This window comes from Syngnathoides biaculeatus, chromosome 4 (genome assembly GCF_019802595.1).
Source record: "Syngnathoides biaculeatus isolate LvHL_M chromosome 4, ASM1980259v1, whole genome shotgun sequence".
NCBI lineage: Eukaryota > Metazoa > Chordata > Actinopteri > Syngnathiformes > Syngnathidae > Syngnathoides > Syngnathoides biaculeatus.
The window spans coordinates 26,194,407-26,221,835 of record NC_084643.1 but is presented as its reverse complement, the minus strand read 5'-3'; the positions used below and the strand labels follow the sequence as shown (position 1 = coordinate 26,221,835).

The following is a 27,429-nucleotide window of genomic DNA, read 5'->3' as shown; positions in this document are numbered from 1 at the left end:
TTTCCTGTTTTGTGTGTCTTTGGCCCACTTTGTCAGATGAAAACAAGTCAATTCTGTGAATGCACATCATTAGGTTTTTATACTCATATATATTTATGGTATATATTGCCCAATGACGCAGATATAGGGGGAGCACTTAAAAAGATTTATGGTATTCTAAGTGTTTAGAACAGCCTTTTAATGGCTTGGTTGCTGAGGATTACATTGTCCCAACCCCCCATGTGCTGGTAAAAGTAGAACTGAATTTGACACCTTTTAGTAAAATCTAAACATGACCTTTGCGGTAAAGTAAAAATTTATCTTTTCTGTCAATGATATACTATAGTCATCTTGACATTATTCTTCTTCTTTTCCCTTCGGGTTGCCCCATCAGCTTGATATTAAGGCGCAATAAAAGAAATTTGTGTTATTGATTTATTTTATTTTTTTTTAAACCTAGAGCATTGACTCAAGCTTTGATGTGATTAAACAATGTGTTCAAGAAGCTTTGCTAACATTTTGAACTTATCCTCACTGGGGTCACAGGAGTGCTGGAGCCTATCCCAGCTGACTTTGGGCAAGAGGCCGGGTACAACCTGAACAGCCAAATGCACAGCACATAGACAATCATTCATTCATTTTTAAATTGTTTTATAGAGGGACTTTGCAGATTAGCTTCACACAGACATCTTGTCACGGTCACAGTACTTTACAGGTAATACCAGACTGTGTTTGATCATCCTGGAACTGACCATTGGCTGTACCTTTGCCATTTTAGTTATTCTTCAATCCATTTTGATCGTTGTCTTACGTTTTCTGTCATGGGTCTCTTGTTTCGCTTTCCATTTTAAGGCGTTAGAGATCATTTTAGCTGAACAACCGATAATTTTTGACACCTTTTAATAAGGTTTCCCCTCTCCAGATTAAACTTTTAATTAAAGTACGCTGTTCCTCTGAACAATGTGTTGAACGATCCATTTTTGTCAGGCTTTCAAGGAGAAATGCATGTTCAACAATTGCTGACTTCATCCGTAGATAGGGGCCAAGTGATTGACACCTGTTTTTCACAAAATTGATGACCTCACTGATTGAATGCATATATATACACCCATCCCTCCATTTTCTGAGCCTCTTATCCTCACAAAGGTCGTGGTAGCCTCTGTCATCACGGAGGAGGTCACACACACACACACACACACACCACACACACACACACACACACACACACCACACACACACACACACAAATACATATGCATGCCACACCTTGACAGCCGGTCCATGAGAAATAAAATCCTGCTCTAAATTGATCCGTGGTGCAAAAAAAGGTTGGTGAACATTCATTTAAATCACAGCAGTTGTGCGGATGACATTTTAAAATCCAGCCTTTCCTCAATTAAAATATGGCAGTCCACTGTCACAAAATGTATTATTTATTTTAGTGGTGCTTATACTTGTTCTAAAAGATTGTAGTTGGCCATCTCTGGAATAATTCTGTGTAAATGTGTTGAGAATGCAGTAATTGGTTAGACTGAAGATGGTTGATTAGTTGCTCAGCAACAATCTTTTCAAGCACTTGGGCGTCACGTTGAAGTATAACAAACGGGCTGTAGCTGCCGGCTGTGTTCCTATCTCCAGATTTGTATATGGGTGTGACGACTGCAATCTTCCAGATTTATGGGAGTGCCTGAATCTGATTCAGATTCACGTGTAGGGAGCAAAAGTAGAAATTCATCTCTAATCTACTAAAGTAAATACCTGGAAAACCTGCTAAAACACAGTAACAGTTTTTTTCTTTGTTACTTCCCAACACCATTAATTATTAACATTTAAAGCCAAGACACTTTTTTTTGTGCATTACGATGGCACTTCTGGTGGAAAGGATATGAATAAATGAGCATTTGACGGCGACACAGTAGATTTCCACTCGACTCGCGCTTGTCGCCGACCTCCTGCCATTTTTAGCCTGCGGCAGCTCTGGGTTGCCATGTTGCCACCTCACCCAGCGGTGCCACGTGTGAGACCCTCGCCTGCAAAACCCAACCACCCCCTGCCCTCCTTGTCTGCTCCACTGTGGGAGTCTCCAGGGACTGGGCTGTGGACCCAGAGCACACTACCAGTCTTAAAGCGGCGCTACTGAGGGGAAGTCCTGTGCCTTTGAAGTAGCCTGTTTACTCTTGAGGGTGGGGGTGGGGGGAGTTATGGGGGGAGGTACACAAGAATGCCAGTGTCATGACGGGAACGGCAGAGGGCAGGAATGCGGCCCACAATCCCCAGCCTGTCGGAGCCCGACCCGAGGACGATGTGGCGGCCATTTCTTCCCTGTTTATTTTAACTCCCTTCAACCGCTCAGCCAGCAACACTGTCTACACAGCAGCGCATCCCTGGGAAAAAAAAAAAGAACAGAAAAATGGCCTCTGCTTGGATTTATGTCTGATATCTATGGCATAACTTGTTTACATTTTTTTTGTCCTTTAAAGGCCATTGTACTTCCCTAATCATGGTACAGTTGAATGAGGCTGTAAGAACTAAAGATCACATAGATTTAGCTTGTTAAGGAAAGGTGACCAAATGTTTATGAATATATGTCATTGATTTGTTTTTTTTGTTCTGCTGCTAATGTTTTTTCTCACTCATTATATTCAATGATGAGATTTAGCCACTGATTAATGTTAATGCTTGATTGTTGTTCCAGTTTAATAGAATTGTTTTCTTAGCCATAGTTAACGTGACAAGTAGTGATTGTATATATGAGGAAGATCGATTAAGCGAAGGTCGCCAAGTCTGGAGAATTTGGGGTGGAATCCATCCATCCATTTTCTTTGCTGCTTATCCTCACGAGGGTCGCGGGGAGTGCTGGAGCCTATCCCACCTGTCAATGGGCAGGAGGCGGGGTACATCCTGAACTGGTTGCCAGCCAATCGCAGGGCACATAGAGACAAAGAGCCACACTCAGGATCACACGCAATTTAGAGTGTCCAATTAATGTTGCATATTTTTGAGATGTGGGAGGAAACCGGAGTACCCGGAGGAAACCCACACAGGCACTGGGAGAACATGCAAATTCCACACAGGCGTGGCCGGAATTGAACCTGGGACCTCAGAACTGTGAGGCCAACACTTTACCAGCTGAGCCAGCATGCTGCCAAAGAGGAATCCTAAAATTCAAAATATGATAGAGATTTTGTATAATCAAACACCAAAAGCATTGAATTGATAGGCATTCCCTAATCGTGTGAAAATAGGCGTATTTTTGCTGCATTGCACACATATATTCGATAGATAAAAGCCCATCTTATGCATTCTTTACTGAGACAAGGGAAAAAAGATGAATAAATGGAATCAAAAAAGGCGGGAAAAGGAAAAAGAAGTTACTCTTCACACATTCTGAGGGAGAATGGGACCCATTCTCTTCCTGGCTTTTTCACGGATCTGCGGATCTGCTGGTAAATCAATGAGTTTACGCTTGGCTGGAAGCGTAAGTTGTACTTTATCAGCAGCTTCTCTGATTGTCTGGCGGTGAACAAGTACAGGCTGGGAAGTCGAGTCACGATCCCAAATTTCGCGTTGGCTGAAACCGCATGGTTTGAATTAAAGAAAGGGGGGGTGCAGAGGCTGGCCTAAGCCGCCCCCCAGTTGGAGAAATATTAGCCAGGAGGAACAGGAAGCCATGAGACAAGAGCAAGAAGGTGTACTGTATGCGACATGGTTAAATACCCAGGGGGGGAACAGGGGAAGTGGAGAAGACCACACCCGTCGGCTTGACAATTTGGCCCATAAAAGTGTGTTTAAAAAGTATATATCGATCTAAAATACTCTCAACTTTGTACTCTCCCACGCTTGGGGGAGAAACATAATTACCAATGATAGTTATAAGTCTCACACAGGTGTTAAACTGTGAAATGGCACATTTAGAAGGAACAAATTGAAAACGAAATTATCCATATGGGAATCTGAGTGTGAGTGTTTGTTTACAATGTGCCCTGCGATTGGCTGATTCAGGGTGTACCCCACCACTCGCCTGTGACCCAAGTGAGGATAAGCGGTACAGAAAATGGATGACTATGTATGGTTAAAAGCATTGACACCCAAAGGTGCTAATGTTTGTTGAGCATCTATGTAGTATCATATGTACATGTAGAATAATATTGTCACTTGTAGCAATTGTATATTGTGGTGAGCATCCAGAACAGAGATACCGTACGTGTACATTGTGTCCCAAAAGTATTCACAGCTTTTAATTTTTTCTACAACAACCCACACTGATGACATTATTTTTTCGTGTTTTTCAATGTCGACTTATTAAATAGATACATTTAAAAAACTAATAGCATCTACCCTACATAAGTGTTCTCCTTCCCTTAGAGATAGGGTGGGAAGCTCATTAATCTGGGAGGGGCTCAGAGTAGAGCCGTTGCTCCTCCGCATTGAGAGGAGCCATATGAGGTGGCATCTGATTAAGACACCTCTTGGACACCTCACCGTGAGGGGTGGAGACCCTGGGGACAATCTGGAAAGACTTATGTCTCCCATCTGGCCATGGTACACCTTGCGATACCCCCAGAAGAGCTGGATGAAGTTGCTGGGAAGAGAGAAGTCTGGGAATCTCTCCTAAAGGCACAACCCAACTTCAGCAATGTTGTTTATGCAGTGCAGTGTATTGAGGTGTGCAATGCTCTTTACACTGAAGAGACTAAGCAGCTTCTACACAAACACATGGCTCAACCTAGGAGGGCAGTTTCTTTCGAGTTCAACATTCCTTTGAGGACAGCAATGATGTTCTAGATTGGAAAGACTGTTGATTTGAAATGAAGCAACAAAGTGAAAAAGAACATCAACTTTATGTCAAACTCACGTGTCCTCACGGCAATGGAGCCGATCCATTTCTTTTTCACTTTTAAAAGCTTCCCTCTAAACCTGTTATCATTTGCACAAGACTCTAAAAACAAAGTATCAGAAGTCTGTGCGATGTAAACATACTGTACTCACAGGGGGGAATGTGAAGCGATTGACGTTCTGGTTTTTATCCAAGGTTGATTTAAGAACATGAGGATTATGTGGGATGTACTGTTGATCGCCACTTAACGCTGACAGGGGGAGAAGATGAGAATATTTTGCTGTAAAAGCCATGTCATGCTCAGGAGATGCACTACAAATGGAAAAACATGATTCTCCATTGTTTAAAGTTGTTGGGTGGTGTGTGTGCACGGTTACACGAGGTCGGTGATTCACCTGGCAGAGCTGGCATTCTGACAACAACAACAACCCCTTTGTGACCACCACCAGAGATGTCAATACAGAGACGCCATCCATCCATTTTCTGAGTCGCTTATCCTCACGAGAGTCGTGGGAGTGCTGGAGCCTATTCCAGCTGTCATCAGGCAGGAGGCGGGGTACACCCTGAACTGGTTACCAGCCGATCGCAGCGCACATAGAGAGAGTCACACTCACACCTAGCGGCAATTTAGAGTCTGCATTGAGTGCATGATTTTTGGGATTAGGGAGGAAACCGGAGTGCCTGGAGAAAACCCACACAGGCAGGGCAGGGATTTGAAACCCGGTTCTGAGAACTGTGAGGCCAACACTCTACAGCTGTGCCACTGTGCCGCCTACAGAGACTCCACAATTTAAAAAAAAAAAAAAAAACCCATTTGCATTAAAGGTGAAATGTCTTCAACAAGCAAGGACAGTCTCGCTTCAACCTTTGCAGATTACCATGACCTAGATGGCTGAGAATCTACTTTTTAAATATATACAGAAGCGGAGTTGCCGGATGTTCCCAGGACTCTGGATACAGTTCGAAGGCAGGTCAATGAGACAGTCCAGCAACGCCGACGCCGCGATGCCGGTGAGAACGACTACAACATCGAAGTCCTGCTGGGAGTCGACGACTCAGTGGTTCGATTCCACGGAAAGGAACATGTGCAGAATTACCTCCTCACGCTCATGAATATTGTAAGTACACATTTCAACTTTTCCTATAGAACTGTAAAAGTAACCTAACCTCTCCTGAAATTGGAATAATAGCACCCGTTTACACACCCCACCCCCCGCCACACACATACAGATAACAGCGGGGGGTGTTTGGTGTGGGTGAGCATGCTGCAAATGCATGCTTTCCCTCCCTGTGCTCAACAGGAATTGGGCACACCAAGCTGCCGCCATCCTGTCTGCTTGAAGATATTAGCTACCATCCAAACGCATGGGGTTGGAAGCCTCATCCCTTTTTAGGTTTAAGAAATCCAAAGACTCTGAGATTTTGACAGATTTAAACCTTTTAAATACACAGCAGCTGAAATACTGTATTTAACTCGTCACCATTTTTCCAAGTCAGTATACTTCCAAAGACCTGAAAATCTCATCAGATGTTGGTAACAACCCAAGTAATCCATACATACAAAAAGTGTGTGTGTTTCTTTCGGCTTGTCCCTTTCGGGGTCACCACAGCGTGTCATCTCAGATGAACGCACATATATGTTTGGCACAATTTTTACGCCGGATGCCCTTCCTGTAGAACATATAATCTCAGTAAGGGATTAGTTACATATAACAGATGTTCAGCATATACCAATACAGTAATCTGTATTCAATTTCCTTTTTAAAAAAGGGAGGAAGAGCTTAATGTGGTAGACTGGGGCTCAATACCAATGGCAAAGACAACAATAGACATCCTAGGCAGGTTCATCGTGCAAGAGAAAAATAAACAGAATAAAGATCAACAGTGTGGCTGATACACTGGCTTTCCTGAAGAAGGTGAAGTCAAGAAATAAATTCAGCAAATGATCAAAATTTCCACAAAACAGCAAACAAGTACTCCCACTCCCGTCTCTTGGATTAATTTTCACCATCTAGTACAATCACAATCTCAGGGATTCCAGCCAAATATTCAGAGTAAATAACATCAGAAAGTGTGTTGAAAAACTATTACCGCTCCTTATAAAACCATTTGGCTCTTCAGATTGAATATAAGGAACAAGGCTCTCTATATGAGAAGCAATCACTGAAAAAACGGGAACACTCAAACAACACCTTCTTCTTCTCCTCCTTCTTCTTCTTCTTCTCTTCTTCTTCTTCTTCTTCTTCTTCTTCTTCTCCTCATCCCCCTTCTCTTCCTTGATGGGGGCTAATTTTAACATCATCTCCAGGAGATATCATTCAAGTATATTTTTTGTAGGACTTTAGCAAAGTATAGCAGAAGGCTTATTTCAAACCAAAATGGCTGACATCCTGTTCAATTTAGAGCATGGGTCCTTGAGAGTTATTGGTGGATCCTATAATGATACAAATGTCCCACTTATGTCTATTTGATTGGTCAACCTGGCTAATTTTGTGTAACTCTTCCAAAAAGTTTTCACAAGGACACTACATTTGCTTGGCCTGACTCATTTCATATAATAGCATCTTTTGTGTGTCAGGGGAGCCTTTAATTGCATTTCATGTCAGCCAATCAGAAAAAGAACATCACTGGAGGCGGGAAGATGAAAGAGAGAAGCTGTCAATAGCCTTGTTCCTTTAATGAGGTATTCCTATGCAGATGATGATGGAATGCTTTCGGCCCAGAATTTAGATGCTTATTCTGCAGCAACAAGTTTACTGACGATGATGGAACCCCTCCCTCTTCCAGTCGCTCCCTAGTAATGATTGTCCATACATGGACACACACACACACACACACACACACACACACGCGCAAACGTATAGTGTATGCACGTACTCACTCTGGTAGGTGTTGTCAATGCTCATCATGTGGGATGGAAATGATTATGGAGGGGATGTGATGGTAAGCGGCTGATTTCAACCACGCGATGCTTGCACAACAAATCAGTTATGCGTCAGGGAGGAAAAGATGGGTTGCTGATGGACACCTCCCCAGCACCACCACCCAAAATAGATTTCATTTAGCAATGTGAAAATTGGAAGGCATGCCCATAATGAGTAGACCCATAATAAATCCTTAGAAGGTATCCGTGGAAAAAAAAACATAAAAAGTCCATCACTTTGGTTTTCAAGCGTCCAGTTTGAGGTTTAGTTGGCTGTAGTAGTAGTAGGAGTAGGAGTAGTAGTAGTAGTAGTAGTTTTGGGGTGCGTTTAGGCAGAGTGTGGCAGAAGTTTGATGACTCAGCATAAAACATGAAAGTCTAAAACCCCGACTCCCTTAGTCTGATCTTCCCGCACCAAAGAGATTCAATTATACGAATTTTACATTTTAAAAATTTTAGGGCACTTATTTTTCCTGTAGAACTTTCTATCCACCCCAAAATAATTGCCCACAATAAAAATATTCCTCAATTAAAAAAGATAAGGTAAAAAGCCATTATGAAACTTAGGGTGCGTTTCTCAAGTTTGCATTGTGAGTCAGAAAAATGATACAAATTTAAAAGAAAAATTAATAATAGAAGAGGGTCTACACTAAACAATACCTAATTATGTAGTGATACATATGCTGGTGTGTGTTTCTTTCGGCTTGTCCCGTTAGGGGTCACCACAGCGTTACATCTCATATTCGTTTGGCACAGTTTTTATGATCCCCTTATTTCTTCAGTCTTGGTTATTTACCCTCAACATCGCCTTTGTTCCACTTCTACCCCACTCATCCTCTCCTCTTGTCTAATCTTCATCCATTGTCCTCTCCTCTGCCTCTATCTGACATCCTTCTCTTTATCTTCCTTATCTCCTTCAAAACTGTATTTGATTATGCATTATAATGTATTTGCATGTACTGTATGTGTAGTATGTATGGTTGACTACAATCTACTGCATGTCATACCGCATGCTTATTATTTCGGTAAATTGAGAAATAGAGCCCGTATTTCTATTGCTATTATTATTTTACATATTTCTGTGTTATTTATAAGAAGAGCCCCTCTTTTTTTGTTGTTTTTACATTTTTCCGTTATTTATAAGAGGTGAACAGATGGCATTTAAACACACTATGGCATTTACACACACTTCTTCCCCATGGTACAATTTCTATAAACGGCTCTTTCAGATAACAAATTAGCGCTTTCATGCTATCAAGCTTCCCATGCAGTTTAACCTTTCCAAGGCACATAAATACATGCTCCATCTATCTGTGAAGGTCCGATAGTATCGAACTGTTATGTTACATCACAGAGCAAAGCCCTCCAAGACATCCTCCATTACCCAAATCTACATACAACATACATGTTCTAATTTTTTTTTGAGCTGTCATTTTGTTGCTCTGTAATGGTAATAACACTATTGCTGTTAAACAGCTGTTAAAAGTCAAACATGGTTATAGTAAAACTGAAACAAATGGCGCATTTAAAATAATACTATTACTGCCAAACAAACAGATAATGAAATGGTAAAAAAAAACAAAAACCAAAAAAAAAACATTTGGTACTACCCCGGTGCTGAGAATATGCGTGGATGAGGTGATGTCTCCCGGCCTCACCTGCTGTGTCCTGCCCATCGGGAAGTTGTAGATCCACTGGTAGATGTCCGCCGAGACGCTGAGCTAGAGAAGCTTGGAAGAGAGGAGTTCAGGGCTGATGGTGATGAAAGCATTGGTGAAGTCCACGAACAAGATCCTTGGATTGGTTCCCTCGCTGTTGAGATGTTCACGGTTGAAGTGCAGACCCATGTTGATGGCGTCATCCGCAGACCTGTTAGCTTGATAGGCAGACTGCAGTGGCTCCAGCTGGGGACCTGTGACATTTTTGAGGTAGTCCACCCCAAGGTGTTCAAGGGAGTTCATGACCACAGATGTCAAGGCAGCAGGCTTGTAGTCATTAAGACCTAAGACTGATGCTTTTTTTGGGACCAGTATGATGGTGGAGTGTTTGAAGCAGGTTGGTACTTCACACAGTTGTAGGGACTTGTCGAAGATCTTTGTGAAGAGAGGAGCAAGTTTGTCTGCTTGACTTTGAGGCAGAATGGGCACACAGTACCAACATATGTATTTCAAGAATAGAAGTCTGGCCCTCATAAATTAGAATGAAATGCTTGCCAGGAATGTGTTCACCATTCAAAGTATGTTGAATTGACACCAAATAAAGTTCAGATGTTCTAGTAGCCTTTCTTGACACTTTGTAGTCACTTCTTTGAGCACAAGCTGTGGTCCACAGACAGATTCCTCAGCAAGCAAGAGACTAAACTCATTGTTAGCCAGGAGAAGGATCCCAAAGAACTTTCAAGGCACGATTTATACAACTGAATACAGTGAAGACAGTCCTCATCAAGTGAGGAAAATGTGGCACAATAACGGGATTATCAAAACCTGGATATCCCTCCCAAAAAAATGAAAAGAAAAAAAGAAAACAGGTAAGGAAAGCTGCCAAGAGGCTGACAGCTACACAGACTGAGCTGCAGGAATTTCTGGCAGTTACTGGCTGTTTAGAACATGTGGCACAATCTCCCTCTCCTGGACTATGGGGTGGAGTGGCAAGACAGAAGACTTACCTGACCAAAAAAAAAGGAAAAAAAATGCCGCATCAAATCTTCCAAATGCATGTTTCATAATGTGGTATGGTCCGACAAAACCGGGCTTAAACGTTTCGGCCAAAGGTCCAAAAGATACACCGTACTGCTCACCAGGAAGGTGTGTGCTGACTCCTATTTGAGTAAACATGAGCTTGAAAGTGATTGGTTAATTGTCAGCACAAGGGGGTGGACACTTGTGTAGCCACATTATCTCCATTACCGGTATTTTTATTGACATTGATGGTCAAAAAAATGTTGACATGACTTCTCTTGGCCTCATTTTAGGTATGACAAAAATATTTGTACATGGGTTTACAACGTTTTTTTTTTTTTTTTTAAACCACTTTATCTGTAATTTCACCTAACCCTTACAAACCTTACCTAACCCTGCCCCACCTGAATGGTATTTATACCGTTTCACCATATCTCCTTAGCCTTTTCTAAACCTACTCTTAGACGAAACATAATTGTATCTCCTTTCCCTGAGTCATCACTATCACAAACAAAAGGTAAATTGTGCTTAGCCTAATCAAGTTAAGGCATTTGAACTTTCAGCTCCATCTGTAGATTGGAATGTTGATTTAATGGAACAATTTGGAGTGGGGTTGAGTCAACGTTATGTCACCTGAAGTAACAGATGGGGAGATTATGTGGATTTGTCATTAAATACATATCTAAATATCCATCCATCCATTTTCTTAGCCACTTATCCTCATGGAGGTCGTGGGAGTGCCGGAGCCTATCCCAGCTGTCAACGGGCAGGAGGCGGGGTACAGTCGGAACTGGTTGCCAGCCCCTCGCAGGGCACATCAAGACAAACAGCCGTACTCACAATCACACCTACGGGCAATTTAGAGTGTCCAATTAATGCATGTTTTGGGGATGTGGGAGGAAACCGGAGTGCCCGGAGAAAACCCACAAAGGCATGCAAATGCCACATAGGCAGGTACGGGATTAAACCCGGGACCTCAGAACTGTGAGGGTAACGTTTTCCAGCTGCGCCACTGTGCCCATAGCTAATTATTCTTGACATAAATGTGTTTTTGTTTATGATGTTTCTTTGGAGGGGTCAGTTGTTGTCTTCCCAACCCAGGGTGCACTATTCTGCACTCTTTACATTCACTGCTGGTGGCTTGGTGCTGGGTTCCCACTGGTGTTCGGCCCTTTGTCACTGTGCTGAGTGACTCTATCTGCGTGAATGTGGGATGTTCGCGTACATGCATGTGTGTATCATGTATATATTTCCTGTGTGGAATGTAAAGTCTGTTTTGTTCAATTATAGAGAAAACTATATACCTGAAACTTTAAAAAAAAAAAAAAAAAAAGCAGCAACCCAACTTCCAAGAACAGGGCCAATTTATATGCAATTCACATTCATCCTAAATTAGCCATGTGGCTCAGAGCGCCAGGTAACAAGGTTCCACAATATGAATATTTAGGTGAATGTGTGGCCAGTGGACCACTGCTATTTGTCAGAGATAGACTGAGCTGGACCTCAAAAAATACATTTACGTGACTAACTGAAGCTTTCCTAAAAGTGATTATATTTGCCCATTTTATTTATCTAAATTAAACATGTACCACAACTAGCAATCTTAAAACACTTTTTCACACATCTCCAAGCATTTCTCTAGACTTTAAAATGCAGGACTGTAAACAGCTTACAGCTAAGCACGCAGATGTACAAAATGTACAGTACATGAGTTACATCGATCGTGGCCGGAGGAACCAACAACACGAAGAGCGGCGCTAGGTCGGACAGCGGGAGTTCTCTGATGGCGAGTCATGAATGCCAATTGATTGGTGTGGAACAGGAGTGTGACCACGCCAAGAAAAGAAAATAGGGGGTGGGGGTGTTCCACGCTGACCGGAATTTCACTGCTGGCGGCGGCACTTTGAAGTGCCTCATTCTCGGATGTGATTACACTATGCCAACGCAGTGGGAAAAAATGAAGGGAAAACGAGGAGGAGAAAAGGGAGCTGACCGTGTTTTCGCCTTGGGCGAGGCTTCCTCTCCTATCTATCCACTGCTGCTCACTGTCAATCACAAATCTATCATGGCTGCTGTGAGATTTGTGATTGGAATTGCAAGTGTGTGTAGGCAGAGGTTCTGCCTATACACACAACTACAGTACCGTCTGCATTCCTCTGAGCATGCTTGATTGAGCTCAGAAGAAATGTAATGATTTTTGCCATGTTTACAGCCAAGAGTAACTGTCCTGTCAATCAAAGACGCTAAAATAAAGTGTTAGTTTTTTATTGAATGAGCAAGTCGAGGGATGGGAGCGGAGCTAGTGAGCAGGAGTCTAGGCAGAACTTGCATGTTTTGTCTTGACAACAGTGTTTTCCTTGGTATGTTTATGTGCAGCAGTAAAGAGAAGCTGCAATTAAATTAATATCACAGATGCTGTAGTGTAGACAGTTTATTGAAAGAAGGAAAAAAAATCAAACAAAATTTGGACCTTTTCTGTAACAGAAGATGATGAATAGGTTCGTCACCAAGTGCCCGCTTCATATTGCAGATCATCAGTGATCTCCTCCCGAGCAAACGTTATATCATCTGCCCGTGGGTGTCTGATTGTGACATCCCGGACTCAAGCAAATCAATTTTTTTATTCCGACATGTCAAAGACTATCAGTGTGCCTCTCACTTGCTGCATTTAATTGAAATGTTCAGTTGGACAGGGTTGAAGTCGGCTGTGATGACACCCACACTAGCGTTGATGTCCCACTTACTGTATGAATGCACTAGCTATGCCGGTTCATGAAATTTTCAATAACTGGTCTATCCCACCTCTTTGTAGCGTTACATCAGATGTAGGGGATTAATTTCCACCAGTCACAAAAATAGAGCCTTTGGTATCTGTTTTTGGTGCCCCCTCCCTCAGTTCAAAGGATCAGAGGTGTTTTTTAAAATCTGCGGCATCAGTGTTGTAGGGGGGTCACGACAGTTATGCAATTGAGCTAACTTTGAGGTAAAAACACTTTTTTTCTCTGCTTCGCTCAACAGGCCAAAAACAAAGGAAAGCCGGCTGTCTTTTAGCACCCGCTGACTAATGAGCACTTTCCATTTTCTGTTGAAGGTGGACATTTTCATATGTCCTGATTCTATTGACATTTATAGTGCAGTTAGAGAGCTGCACGTAGCACAGGACTCTGGACAACGTGACTGAGGATCACGCGGTAAACAAAATGTAAATTATATTGCAACGGTGTCCTGCATTTTTTTTTTCAGTCCATATGTTTGACAGTATCAATTGCATTTAATTCATTCTGAAACTGAATTTAATTGTATATCACGACAATTTTACCTATTAATATTCACTGAAATGCCATTAACCCCCCCAAAAAATGTAGTAAGGAAAAAATTAAGAAATAAAAGAAGTGTTGAGGAAAAACATAAGATTTGACCCCAAAAATATTTTTGTTTTATTCTTGTAACCTCATGACTTTTCTTGAAATGACAGGACCCTCAAAAGATTATAACTTTCTTATTTTTCCATAATAAATGAAGGACTGTAATCTGCTCAGTGCACTAATGGTTTTCTTTTCAGTCTGGCTCTAATACTCCTTCTTATCCATTGTATCTGGTTCAGTGGGGCTATTTTTTACATTTCCAATAAGTGGGGGAAAAACCATAAATAATGCCAGTCAAACTAGCCCATTTAATGCCACTATTCCCATAATAGTTTGCAGGATAATCAGCTACAGTTTTCCTGAAAGCCTCCTGAGGGAGTTCAATGAAGGAGAAGTTGTTTATTAAAATGCATAATGTGTCTGGAAGACTGAGTCACAGAGAATAAATCTTACCCAATTTAACATGAAAGAACTGCTTTTGTGTTGTTGTTGCATTAAGATGTTTTCGCCCAATTGCATCTTGTAATTAAGAAAAAAAGGATGGATGCCGTGGGATTCAGACAGCCACCATCCGCAGATGGGATTGGGGTGCTAAGAAGTCTGTTAGCTTTTGACTAAAGTGCATTTGCTGAAACATTAAACCTGCATTGATACAAACGCAAGACAGCGATTCATTTTGAGGCAGCCAGCTTCTAAACTTGAGGGAGTTTGAGGGGGTTTCAGTCAAGGTCCTTCTCGAGCTTGTTTTCGGTTTCTGAATTAGCGTTGCTGGTGTCTTCAGTCGTTCCCTTGTCAGCGCATTCTTCCTTCCCGTCATATTGTGATAAAAATCATCTCCTATTCGTGGTTGTCATGGGGATGTCATAGCATTGGCACTGCAGAAAATATTGTGCAGCATATGGTTAATTCCATTAAATCAGAAAAAAGCTTTTCTTGTCAATTTTAATGTCTGATACCACAAATAATGGTATGTTACCTGAAGAACACAATGTGGAGGACAAAAGTGCAGCTGTTTCCATTGTACTATGTCGCATTTGACATGCTTAATCTTAATTGTATGCCCAGTGTTTGGAGTCATTATCAAGGAAACCATGGAAAAACGTCTATAGAAAAACTCTTAAAATGATTGTGAGTTGTTGTGGTCCAATCAAATGAACCTTTAACGCTACCAGGCATTAAAAATGAAAAGACACTGAAGAAACAAGGGTGCTCTGATAATTTTTTTCTGTGACCGTTTATGATTAGGCGAAACAGTCTATCAATTGTTAGAATGGCTGCCTCACAGTTCTGAGGACGGGGGTTCAAATCCCGGCTTCCCCCCTGTGTGGAGTCTGCATGTTCTCCCCGTGCCTGCGTGGGTTTTCTCCGGCGGGCACTCCGGTTTCCTCCCACATCCCAAATACATGCATGGCAGGTTAATTGAAGACTCTAAATTGCCCGTAGGTGTAATTGTGCGTGTGAATGGTTGTGTCTATCTGCCCTGCAATTGGTTGGCAACCAGTTCAGGGTGTACCTCGCCTCCAAACTAGCTGGGATAGACTCCAGCACACCCATAACCTTTGTGAGGATAAGCGGGTTAGATAATGAATGAATGACTATTTAGAATTAAGTTATGGTAAAGGTTAGGGTGAGCATTATCCCAGTGGATAGATTTGAGATAAGGAAACCTTAGGGTTAAGAGTTTAGATTAGGGCATGGGCAGGCAAACTTTTTGTCTCACAGGCCACAATGGGTACTAAAATTTGACAGAGGAGCCGGGCCAGGATCTCATAGCACAGTATGCACACGTAATAAATGCACAACCCAATTTACTAAGTGCGCACTGAGGAATGTGTATTTCAAATGTGCAAAATAGCCCTCATCCAGGTAATATGTTTGTCTCAATGTATATGCAAAATATGGCATTTACACACTATTTGGCACAATACTGGGTGGAGAAAATGTAAATAAATTAAAATACCACACAATACGTTTCAGTTGAAGACTCAAAATTAAAGAAATCAAAGAAAAAGATGTAACTTTCATCATTCAAAACATTACTAAATGAAATACTCTCTCATTCATTTCTGCTCCGCTCATTTTCTCTTCTGCTGCTGTGTGTAAATGTGCACAAAATTAAAAGATACACTTTTAAACATTCCATTCCATAAGCACTTTTTTTTCATAACAGTAGAAAAACTGAGCAATTTTAGTGGGAACAGTGTTACTGGCCTCCTTTTTTTTCCGGCAGTGCATCAAAGTCTGGAGTTAGTTTTATTGCGGCTATTCTCAGGACAGATCTGAGGTGTTCATCAGTTAACTTGGATCTGTGACGGGCTTTGTTGATGTTCATGATGCTGAAATTCTGCTGACACATGTAGATCGAGCCAAACAACGGTTGCATCTTCTGTGCCATCCACTAGAGGTTTGGAAACATGGCTTCATTGAGTGCAGCGTAAAAGTCATTTACTCCAAGAGTCTTGTTCTTCTCCTTTGAGGCAAAGTCGGACTGAAGATCAATCAGTTCCAATTGCAGCTCCAGCGGTGCGGTTTCAGAGTCTTGTAACAATGGACCAGACACCAGCTGAAGTGCCGTCTCAATTTTATCAAAATCAAAGAATCGACGGCAGAAGTCTCTGTGCAGGTCATCCAGTGGTTTGCAGTAATTCTTCGTATTTCAGGTGGCCTCTTTCTGCGTGACTAGTGTAGGGTGATGAGCGAAAGATTTGTTTGACATTTGTCTGGAGAATAAAATCAGCTTGGATTTTGAAGGCTCTCACATTTGTGTACATGTCGTGAACAAACCGATCTTCCGCCTGTAGCTTCATGTTCAGCTAATTCCTATGTGAAAATATGTCCACAACAAATGCAAAATCACAAAGCCAGTTCACGTCACTCAGTTCGGATTTCCCCAATAACTCCAAAACCGAGCTTTTTTCTTCTTTGAGCTCCCACACTCATTGAAATACTCTCCTCTGTGCAGTAGCTGGCCGTTCTTGCATTAACCATTTGCTAGCATGATTTGTATGCTTCGTTGCAAAGTGGCGGCTGATATTGCTGATATTATTAAAAACCGCAACAGCTTCCTGGCATATGAGACGCACAGCTGTTGATCGGAATTCAGTGAAAAAATATTTTATTGTCTACTCTTTATTAAATACTCGGCACTCACTGTACAGTTTTCTTTTCTTTGGTCCACTAATTTTTACAGAAGGGATCAAATGCCAATGAGAAATTAAGAGTGACATTAATGAGTGCACTACACTCCAACAAAGGTCCACTAATGTTCAGTGCGCCATCTATTGGTAAAATGCTAGGATTACAGGGAAAAGATGAATGATTGACGAATGATGATTGATTTAGATTTTTTTTTCAAGTGGATACGTTTGGCGAGCCGTATTGAAAATCCTAGTCAGGCCGTAGTTTGCTCATGTCTGGGCTAGGGTTAGCAGAGCAGTTAGAGTTAGGTAAGGCAAGGGTAGGGTATAGGGTTAGGTTTAGACCGTAGTGGATTTTGGCATGTGCAGCCAAACAGGGTCACTGTTCTGGGAATCGTTAGCTTGAATGTTCCAAATAAGACAGCACTTCAAACAAGCTAAACAAGAATTCAGGGCTAATTCAAATCACATTTCCAAATGTCTGTTGTCATAGGGATGTATAGTACTACAGCTCATCGCTTTTCATGGAATCACCTTCTCCAAGAATTTAATAATAGCTCCCCATCTGCCTCTCTGTCTTATACATCATTAACTCATTTCTTATCAAATTATCCCTCTGTCTGCCCTCAATTGTAATTGTCTCCAGTACTCTGTGATGCAAAAACGGGATTGAAAAACATGGCTCCCCCTTCATCCTCCCCTCCCAAAAAGGAAATCTATCACTAGTATTTATTATGGGCCAGATTCCTGAAGATAGAAAGAGCCGACGCTATTCCCTGAAGGGGAAATTTGATCCCACAGCCTGATAAAAAACATGGTTGCTCGTAAAACGAGTCTTCGTGGAAAAGGTAGATGGTGCTTTACTGTGCTTATTTTGCATTTCCTATCATTACACCAGTGGGAATACTTAATGTTGCTTCCCACACTGGCTTGTAGTCACACAGGCTGTCGAAGACGTTTTTTGAGAAAGTATAAGTCGTAAAATAGAGGCCTGTGTGTTTAGGGCCAGGACCGGTGTGTTAATTGTAACACCTACAATGTTAATGCTGGGTTTTTATAGTATACTTACTGTTTTGCTCTTGTATATGCCCTTGCAGGTAGGAGATGGGAGCCATGGTCCCCGGTGTACTTTTCAGCCATTCATAGTACTGCTCATGTCATTCACATTTGACGAGCGAGTTTGCACAGTCGAGCACGAAAAGTCTCGCTCGTAAAATTTGTTACGAGTAGAAAAAATGGATATTCAAAGACGGCACTTATTTTGTGTAGTCTTGACATTAATTTATGTGTTTATTTCATAAACGTTGTTAACAAAACAAGCTTGCTTCTAAACAATCAGTATTCACCAGGAAACAGGAAATGCAAGTTAAGGTCACTGAGCATGTACGGAAGTGATGCCAAAAGCACATGTTCCGAGCTGCTTCATGTACTGCGAGCGCATTTACATCATGAGCCATGTCAAAGGAAATTCAGTTACACCAGGGGTGCTCAATGCATCATACGCGAGGCAGTTTTGGTTGATTGTGTGACGGCGTGTCCCAAAAAAGTAAAAAGACTTTAGACTATCATCCACCCCATCACTTGATTCAGGTGTGGCCAATATGTCGAGTGCACGCACATAAACTATAATAAGTATGAGATTGGGATTTACTTTGACTTGATCTAAATTCTAACGTTAAACTAGTCTATCCATATATCTAAATGCCAACGGTCATTTTCCTCCACTGTACTGCGTTATCTGGAAGTTGAAAACTTTTCCCCTCTACATGCTTTAGGAAGATATAGATCATCTAAAGCTAGCTTTCATCAATGGATTGACAACCGATAGTGCTGTAAATTACACGAGATTATAAAAATACATCATAATGAAATAAAATGATTTGATCATATGAATATTTTGTTTTGAAATTGAATGTCTATTGACCTCTTTAAAAATGTCTGTCTCAGTCTGTGCTGTGTCAATAAATTATGATTATGGTATTAGGTAACAACTACATACTCGGGTACAACAACTCAGTAAGTTCTTTTAAGTTCTTGAGATTCCATCCCTAACCACACCTGCAACTTTATGTCTGCGGGCATGATTGTTGAACCACACGCGTAATTTGTTATCTGCGGGCATGACTGACCACACGCGTACATTTTTCAAATGTGAGCGACTGCTGATAAACACACTCAGGGCACACTCACACATGATCAGGCGCTATGTACAGTATTTTAATATACAATAATTTTTTTTTCATTTTAAATGTTTTTAACCATGCACAATGTTTCTCGTTTGAAAAGTGTGTTTTGATACATTAAAATCTGTTTCACCATCAAAAAAAGTTTTTCATATTTAATATTTTAAAGGCACAGGATAAAAGGCATGACAAATAACTAAATCACCCAGCCCGTCAATGAGGCATTCATTTATCTCCTCAGTCCAGCGTGTTGTAGCATGCCACAATGTCATCTTCTTGCAAAGAATTATGCTTTTCATTGTTGCTATTTAATCTGTGTTTTTCTTGTATTTGAAGATAGCTAACCCGCGTGGCCCATCATGATGCCGCACCGCCAGTTTGACTATCGGTGTTTGAATATCCGAAAGAAACTTCAATGAGAATAAAGTTCTTGCTGGTGCAAAGTTGTTGTCTCTGCATTATTGGACATTATAATTTGGAAACAAACCCAGCATGGAGCCGATAATTAGTGACTTAATGACATGATGATAAATGATGGTAGCTAGCCTGGCTAATCACTGTGCAGAGTCGTGAAGCTGCCCATTTAACACAATGTCATTCTGTGCTGATGTTTTACTCTTATATGCGTTATTGAACATGATAATCTGGAAACAAAACCGGCATTGTAGCGGTATTTAATGATTATAGGAACAATAGTGGGCTGGCCAGAGTCGCGGGAATGCCCAAGATGCCCACGCAACGTAGTCACAAAACAGATGACAGTTCTGTAAAGTAAACTAGTTTTCTGAATGAAACTTATGGGTTTGTTGGCGATCTAGATAACAGTGTGGAGTGAACCTGGAGTAAACGAGATCATGTCAGTGAAAATTGGACGATTATGTTCGCTCCCAAAATTTACATAAAATGCTAATTATCAGCAAATTAATGACAGATCTGATCAAAGTGGATGGGTTGAAGTATGTGCCAGCAGGAACTGAATTTCAATCATTTTGACTTATTTTCTACACTTGCATAATTGCTTTAAAAAATCCCTTTGAAAAAGTGAATTTGTATTGTTTAATTTGAAGTGTTGCATTTAAAAACGAATCTGAATAGTATAATTTGAAATTAAATATTCAATATTTAAATTCAATAATCTTGAAAGTGAATGTAAGAAATTATCAGCAATGTAGAAATTCAAATACAAATGATTTAAATTCAGTTCCTGCAGGCACATATTTGAGGCCATAAAATTCGAGTGTGAACATGAACTTTGGTCAGTTCTGTCTGGCACTATTAGCTGGGAAGGCACTGTGAATCGGGTTTCATCATCATTTTCTACAAACTAATTTAACAGTGTCCTTCTTTTTCCCCCCCAACTCGCAGGTGAACGAGATTTACCATGACGAGTCCCTGGGGGTCCACATCAACGTGGTCCTCGTGAGGATGATCATGCTTGGCTACGCCAAGGTGGGCTTCATATAACTGACTAAAAAACCAACCAACTAAGCAACTCATCCCAATGAAAGGCTAACTAACTAACTAACTAACTAACTAACTAACTAACTAACTAACTAACTACTAACTAACTAACTAGTCCCAATGGAGGGGGACTTGATACTTACATATGTGCATATAACTAACTAACTAACTAACTAACTAACTAACTAACTAACTAACTAACTAACTAACTAACTAACTAACTAACTAACTAACTATTCCAAGTGGAGATGGACTTGATGCTTACCTATGTGTCTTTCAGTAACTAACTAACTAACTAACTAACTAACTAACTAACTAACTAACTAACTAGTCCAGGTGGAGGGGACTTGATACTTACCTATGTTTCTTTAACTAACTAACTAACTAACTACTAACTAACTAACTAACTATTTCTTTGCTCAGTTGCCATGGATATTTACTCAACTGCAGATGGGTATTTCCAAAGCTGCTGCTGTTTTGTTTAGCAACTGAACTCGTGTCATGGATGACGTATGAACATCAGATAAGATCCATCCATCCAATTTTCGATCCTCTTATCCTCACAAGGGTCATGCGAGCCTATCCCAGCTATCTTCCGGCAGGAGGTGGGGTACAGCCTGAACTGCTTGCCAGCCAATCACAGAGCACATAGAGACAAACAACCATTCACATTTACAATCACTCCAAAGGGCAATTTGGAGTCAGAGTGCCTGTCAAAATGTTTTTCTTCCTTTCCCTTCAGTCCATTAGCCTCATTGAAAGAGGCAATCCATCCCGCAGCTTGGAAAATGTGTGCCGCTGGGCCTTTGGCCAGCAGAAGGGCGACGTGGACCACGCCGAACATCATGACCACGCCATCTTCCTCACACGTCAAGGCTTCGGCCCCACGGGAATGCAAGGTAAAGATCCCCTACGTCCGCCACCCATTCCTCTCTCCTGAGAGATATCTTGCTCAACAGTGCTTAATTTCTAATATCATCCCCATACTCTTCTTTCTGTGATTAGAATTCAGTGTACCTATTGTGGAAATATGTTGTGAAAATCAGTGAAAACTTTAGAGAAGATATGTAAGACTATTATTTGTAAATCCCTTTTGTCTGCCTCCAAAAACATTGTTAAACTCTCAAAATACTTGAGGACAGTATGCCCATGGACTTGCTCCCTGCTTTTGCATCCATCCATCCATCCATCCATCCATCCCTTCAACCCTTCTCTACTCTCTCATTTAATGGTTGAGACTGGGAAAGCTAAAATACAGCCATGCCTTGAGCAATTCATTTTGTAAACACTAACTCAAAACGTGTATCTGAAATCATCGTTTCCCAAATGAACTGAATTGAAGGACAAATAAAATGGGGGGAAAAATAGCAGTGTTGATTTTGAATGACAAAAATAGCCCTTTGATATACTGTGGAATTTCTATATAATGGGCTAATGGATAGGGGGTGGGGGTGGTGGAGTTGGGGTCGTCCAATATAGCAGATTGTCAGTTTCATAGAGGCACTTTTTTTTTTCCAAGGCCATAGCCACACATATCACTGAACAGTACAAACGTGTTTTTTTCACTGGCCTAAAAAGCCCAGGTGTTGCAAATAAATGTAAAAAATTAGCCTGAAAATGCTTGAAAATCTAACATTTTATCCAAAATGATCACGCTGTTGTATTTGCTCATGGTCATATTGTTGACTTACAGTAGCCATCATGGGCGTGTACCTTTCATGAGCCGTAAGGAATTTGTGTGCTTCCTACTTCAAGATCCCTGGCCGTAGGTACTGTAGCATAAATAGTATGTTCCACACTCCAAAGACTTGTGTTGTGTGTTCCTTAGAGGTAACACCATAATCAAGCTGATCTTTCTCTGTGCAGTGATCAATGCACGGTGGACAATAGCTATAACTATCATCACCATAGGTGGGACGTAGGCAAGGGAGGCACATCTTTTGGAACCAGATTTCGTCATATTGTATATCTGTGACCTGGAAATGCGTCAGTCCTGATCTCTGCTTGGATTCGCACTGTAGCACCAGTAAACAAGACCGCCCAATTCTGGAACAAACGGACTTTGTCAATGTCATTTTAAGTAATAAAGCTAATCTATTTTTGGAAGCATTTTTATGTCCCAATAGTCTTATCCAATATCGATTATTGTCAGGGTGCGTTATATTCAGATTTCACTTTATTGTCCATCCATCCATCCATCCATACATTTTATTTGCCACTTATCCTCATGAGGGTCCCAGGGAGTGATGGAGCCTATCCCAGCTGTCAACGGGCAGGAGGCAGGTTACACCCTGAACTGGTTGTCAGCCAATCAACGGCCACGTAGAGACAAACAGCGGCACTCACAATCACACCTAGGCGCAATTTAGAGTGTCCAATTAATGTCGCATGTTTTTGGGCTGTGGGAGGAAACCGGAGTGCTCTGAGAAAACCCACGCAGGCACGGGGAAAACATGCAAACGCCACACAGGTGGGGCCGGGATCGAACCCCGGTCCTCAGAACTGTGAGACCAACGCATTACAAGCAGATCCACTGTGCCGCCCTCATTTAATTGTACATTATAAAAATATTCAATAATGGCATGGTAAGTAGAATGTAAATAATCATTTCTTTCCACATTTATATTCAACGTATGTGCCTTAGCTCCCTGGGGGCAGTATAAAGCAGACATACACCAACCAGGACAAAACTCCCCAGTAAGCTGGGTTTTTAATTGATTTTTGCTGAGGATAAATATATCCTTGTAAGAAATCGTTGTATTATGTATCTACATGTTTTCAAATCTCTGTTGCTTGAAACGCTATTACACTGTGACACTGATGCTATTCATTACCCTGCCTGTGTCTTATTGGATTGTTAGCTAGCATTAAGCGGCATTAAACCGAATTATCGTATGTAAAGCTATGCTATGTGTGTGGTTGTTTCATCCATCCATCCATTTTCCAAGCCGCTTACTTAATTCTGTTTTTACATGTTTTAACAGCAAACGTAAACTGGGAGTGGCAATAAAAAGCTTGAAGACTTTTTGAAAAATTGTTCACCGTGTCAAACTGCTACTTGTTGTGACATGAGTTGAGTTGAGTTCACTGGCACCATACAGCGCTTGAATATCTGTTTTTTTCCTGACAGGCCAAAGCAAAAACAAAAAACAAAATGGCCGAATGATGGCTCATATTGCAAAAAGCCCCTAAGTTGGGGCATTTGTGTCTCAATGCAACGCTGTAGTTATTATGACTCTTTGGTCAAAGATTGGCTCCGTATTTGAAGGATTGTTTGGAAAATGATGACCCAAAAGCCAGTTCAACATAAAATTTGGTAGCCATAGCTATCATTGGTAGACCCACAAAAAAAGTCTCAAAAACACGTCCAAGAAAATACACTGAGTCTTCCATTTTGGTTTGAAGCCAAGGTTTTTAAGGGCCATTATTACCCTTTCCAGGGGTCTTACAAAGGCGGCTTGATCTTGAGATTTTGTTTGTTACCACATTTGACTTGCGTGTGTACTATACAAATGGGGTAATTTGTGGACCGTTTAAGTTCATGCTGTGACATACAGACCAAGTTTGCTGGCAAAGTCTGATGGCTTACCTCAAAGCAAAACTCTAAGAACACAGATACACAAGGTGAAAGCTGGATCAAATTCCTTTTAAATCTTAGCGTAGCTATCATGAGTGGACTAAAAAAATGTCTCAAGCTACCAGGCACTGATACATAAACTTAGTGGACCGGTCTAATATGCATAAAATGTCTCAAGGACTACTGCCTGAAAATAAAGGTGAAATTTGGCATTTTGTTTTCAATCTGCCAATTGTTACTCAGTAGCTCCCCAGCCCCTGATACAAGTTTTACTGATCAACATAAAATTGTGTGAACATTATTATCGGTTATAAGAGGACACACCAAAAAGTCTTAACGACCCATGCCCCAAAAGACACAGAAGTCTGCCATTGTTGGCTGAAGTAGACATTTAGGGTAAATTGTAGCATTCGTCATCATTCATCGGCTTCGTTGCGGGGGGAAAAAAAGTGCAATGTGGTGTTATTATTTCCCATTGTTTTGCTAAAAACAAAATTAATATGCCTGTGGCCTCTTACTGGGCTGGCTGCATCGCATCCTCCAGCCACATCTGTGATTTCCCAAAAGGGATATGGCAAGAGAAATGAATTACTTCCTGCATACAGTATTTTCGCCCTGTGAGGCCATTTGTACAGATTTAAGAATGGCCACATTGAGAATCTAATTATGCATCAATTCTCTCCAGTCCCTTTTTGCCAGTGGGCATGAAAAATCTATCCGACGTGACCGTAATCCTCCTGGTGAGCAGCCTGGACTTTCATTCACAGTGTGGCGGGCACGGAGACGTTATTGGTTTCATGTCTTCGTGTCAACGTGGCTAGTCAAAGGCCAAATTATTCGCATGTTGTTCGGAGGACTGGGCCTTGGGGGTGAAGCACCTCACAATTCGGGTTAATATTTGATAAGCAAGGGGCCGTGCTGTAAGCCACGTTATTAAACTTTTGTCTTTGGGTGTGACATGTTTTGAAATGGGATCATTTCAACAAACAAAGCAATTGAGCGGGAAGTCGCCCATTCGTATAGTGAGAGTGCAATAATGTGCTGATAGAAACAGTCGCATACGCTTGTCCTGTCTTCCACAAAATAGCCAATAGAATCCATCAAAGACCATCGGAAAACACACAAATGATTTCTCATCTCCAATCATGTCTGTTTCAATATTGTTTTCCAAGACAGGGTGAAATCTTCTTACATAAAGTGTCATTATAGCTGACCTCAGTATGTCTCGCAAGCTATCAGCGCATCACACTAGACCTCATTTTAGCCAGAATCCAAGAAATAAGTGCCTCCCGTTATTGCCGTTTTTCTTTTGGCTTTTTGTGACACTTCTAAGAATGAACTAAGGAAAAATATGCTCGGTAAGTTAAAGAAAGGACAAAGTAATTTTCTCAAATGTCGTGTTGCCCTGCAAGAATTACAATCAATCCGATATTGAATAAATATTACGCCAGGGATCGGGCAATTTAAATGATGTCGTTGGCCACAATTTTTTGTCCACGCTACCAAGGGGCCACATTGGCATATGAGTTCCTTGGACAAGTTTACCGTAGCTAGCTACATTTTTTCTTCTCTGATAGTGAACATTTGGTGCTATACTAAGCGATCTCTGTTATCTCGTGGTAATTGGTGTTATTCCAACCTAAAAGTGCTCCGTTGTGGTAGAGTATTTTTTTTTCTTTAATTAATCTAGGGGCAACTTTGAGTGTGGGCACGGACCCCGTGTCCTCTCTCACGCTTAAAATTTTCACATAAGAAAAAATTAATTCAGTTTTTGAATTCCCCATATTGAGAGGCTACTCTGTGTGTGTCTGTACAGACTGTCACGTGCCCATCCCTGTATTACATTATTATAATTGTCATCAATCTGTCTTTGTTGTTTGAGGAAAGAGTAGCACTTTAAGTAAAGATGTGGAGTTTATTGTTAATAGTTTGCGTAGGTTACAAACTGGCAAGGTGCCACATACTGTCACTTAAGATCAATTGGTGACTCCTGGCAAGTGCTCGTCTTCGCCAGTTTGCATGAATAAGTATGAATCACTGTAATACACAAACACACACACACACACACACACACACATACAGATGCCCAACAGTGTATTCTTAATCAAAATTTTAAAGTACAAAAGCCTTGGGCCTGCGCCCATGAAAGAAATGTCAGCTGCAGCTCTCAAACATGTAAATAAAAACTCTTATTACCGACCTGTCTGAAAATGCCAGAAAGCACAAAGCCAAAATTTTGGTTATTTGCAAACCAAAGGAGGAAGAAAATGTTAAACAGAAAGGGTGCACGGAGACTGCTTTTCTAGGACATACAATCGGTACTGATTGCTTGTCAACTGCACATTTTGCTTGAACTGACAGTATAATCTAGAACTAAAATTTGGTGAGTCATCAAGCTTCCCCGTCATGCCATGGCCACACGCATAAATGAAAAGTCAAATGTTTCACAATTCAGCGTTGTCAATCTCTCTTGTATACTTATTCTGTATTTGGTAGCAATTGGATAAAAATCTTTAGGACCAGTTCACTTTTACAAAACGTTTGTAGATGGCAAAAAATGAATCTAAAATAATTGCTTCAAACAAAAAAGGACAGACTTTATAGATATGGCTGTAATTATAGGGTGGAAATTGGGTGTCAAAAAGTGGAGCCTTTTTTTAAAATTCTTTGTGTTGGCAAGTATTATCTGGTAGGATATTGACAAGTTTTCTAACATGCATGGTCCCCCATATCCACATGTGTCAGCATTAAACATACAGTACTGTAGCTTGTATGTGTGTGTGGCGAAAAAGTGAAACAATACATTTGATTTGCTTGATTTTACAATTCAATATGATTTGATTATATTGAACTTCTACAAGTGGATTTACTGACATTTATCATTTCATTTCTCAGAAACAACATTAGTTCTGGTAACTTACATCTTTATCTTCAGTACTGGGCATACAATAGATGGCATTTATGTGGTTGACCAGCTGGTTTCATTTGTCGTGGAATTACATTTTGCAAATGCAGAACGAGACACCCTATTATACATATCTAAAGTTGTTGTTCTTGTAAACCCCAGTTTTTCTACTTATTTTGAGCTCTTCTTTTATTCATAGAGCCCTGACGGCATAAGCGCTGCAGGTCATGGCCCCAGCGGAGTTGCAAAGTACACGTAATATTGGTGACAAGCGCTGATCCACTGATACATTATATATCAATTAGGTAACATGCCTACAATTATCTAATTAGTCTCCCTATGTTAATGATAATGTATTAAGTGATGGGGCAATGTTAGGGATTA

General features: G+C 41.0%; 1 protein-coding gene across 1 annotated transcript in view; it reads left to right on the top strand.

The window, feature by feature from the left end:
- adamts3 (ADAM metallopeptidase with thrombospondin type 1 motif, 3) overlaps window positions 1-27,429 on the top strand; it is a 140,077-nt gene that overhangs the window by 54,130 nt on the left and 58,518 nt on the right. Inside the window, 3 exon segments of the mRNA XM_061817550.1 lie at window positions 5,738-5,934; window positions 20,468-20,551; window positions 21,306-21,462. Coding sequence (XP_061673534.1) covers window positions 5,738-5,934; window positions 20,468-20,551; window positions 21,306-21,462 — 438 coding nt within the window.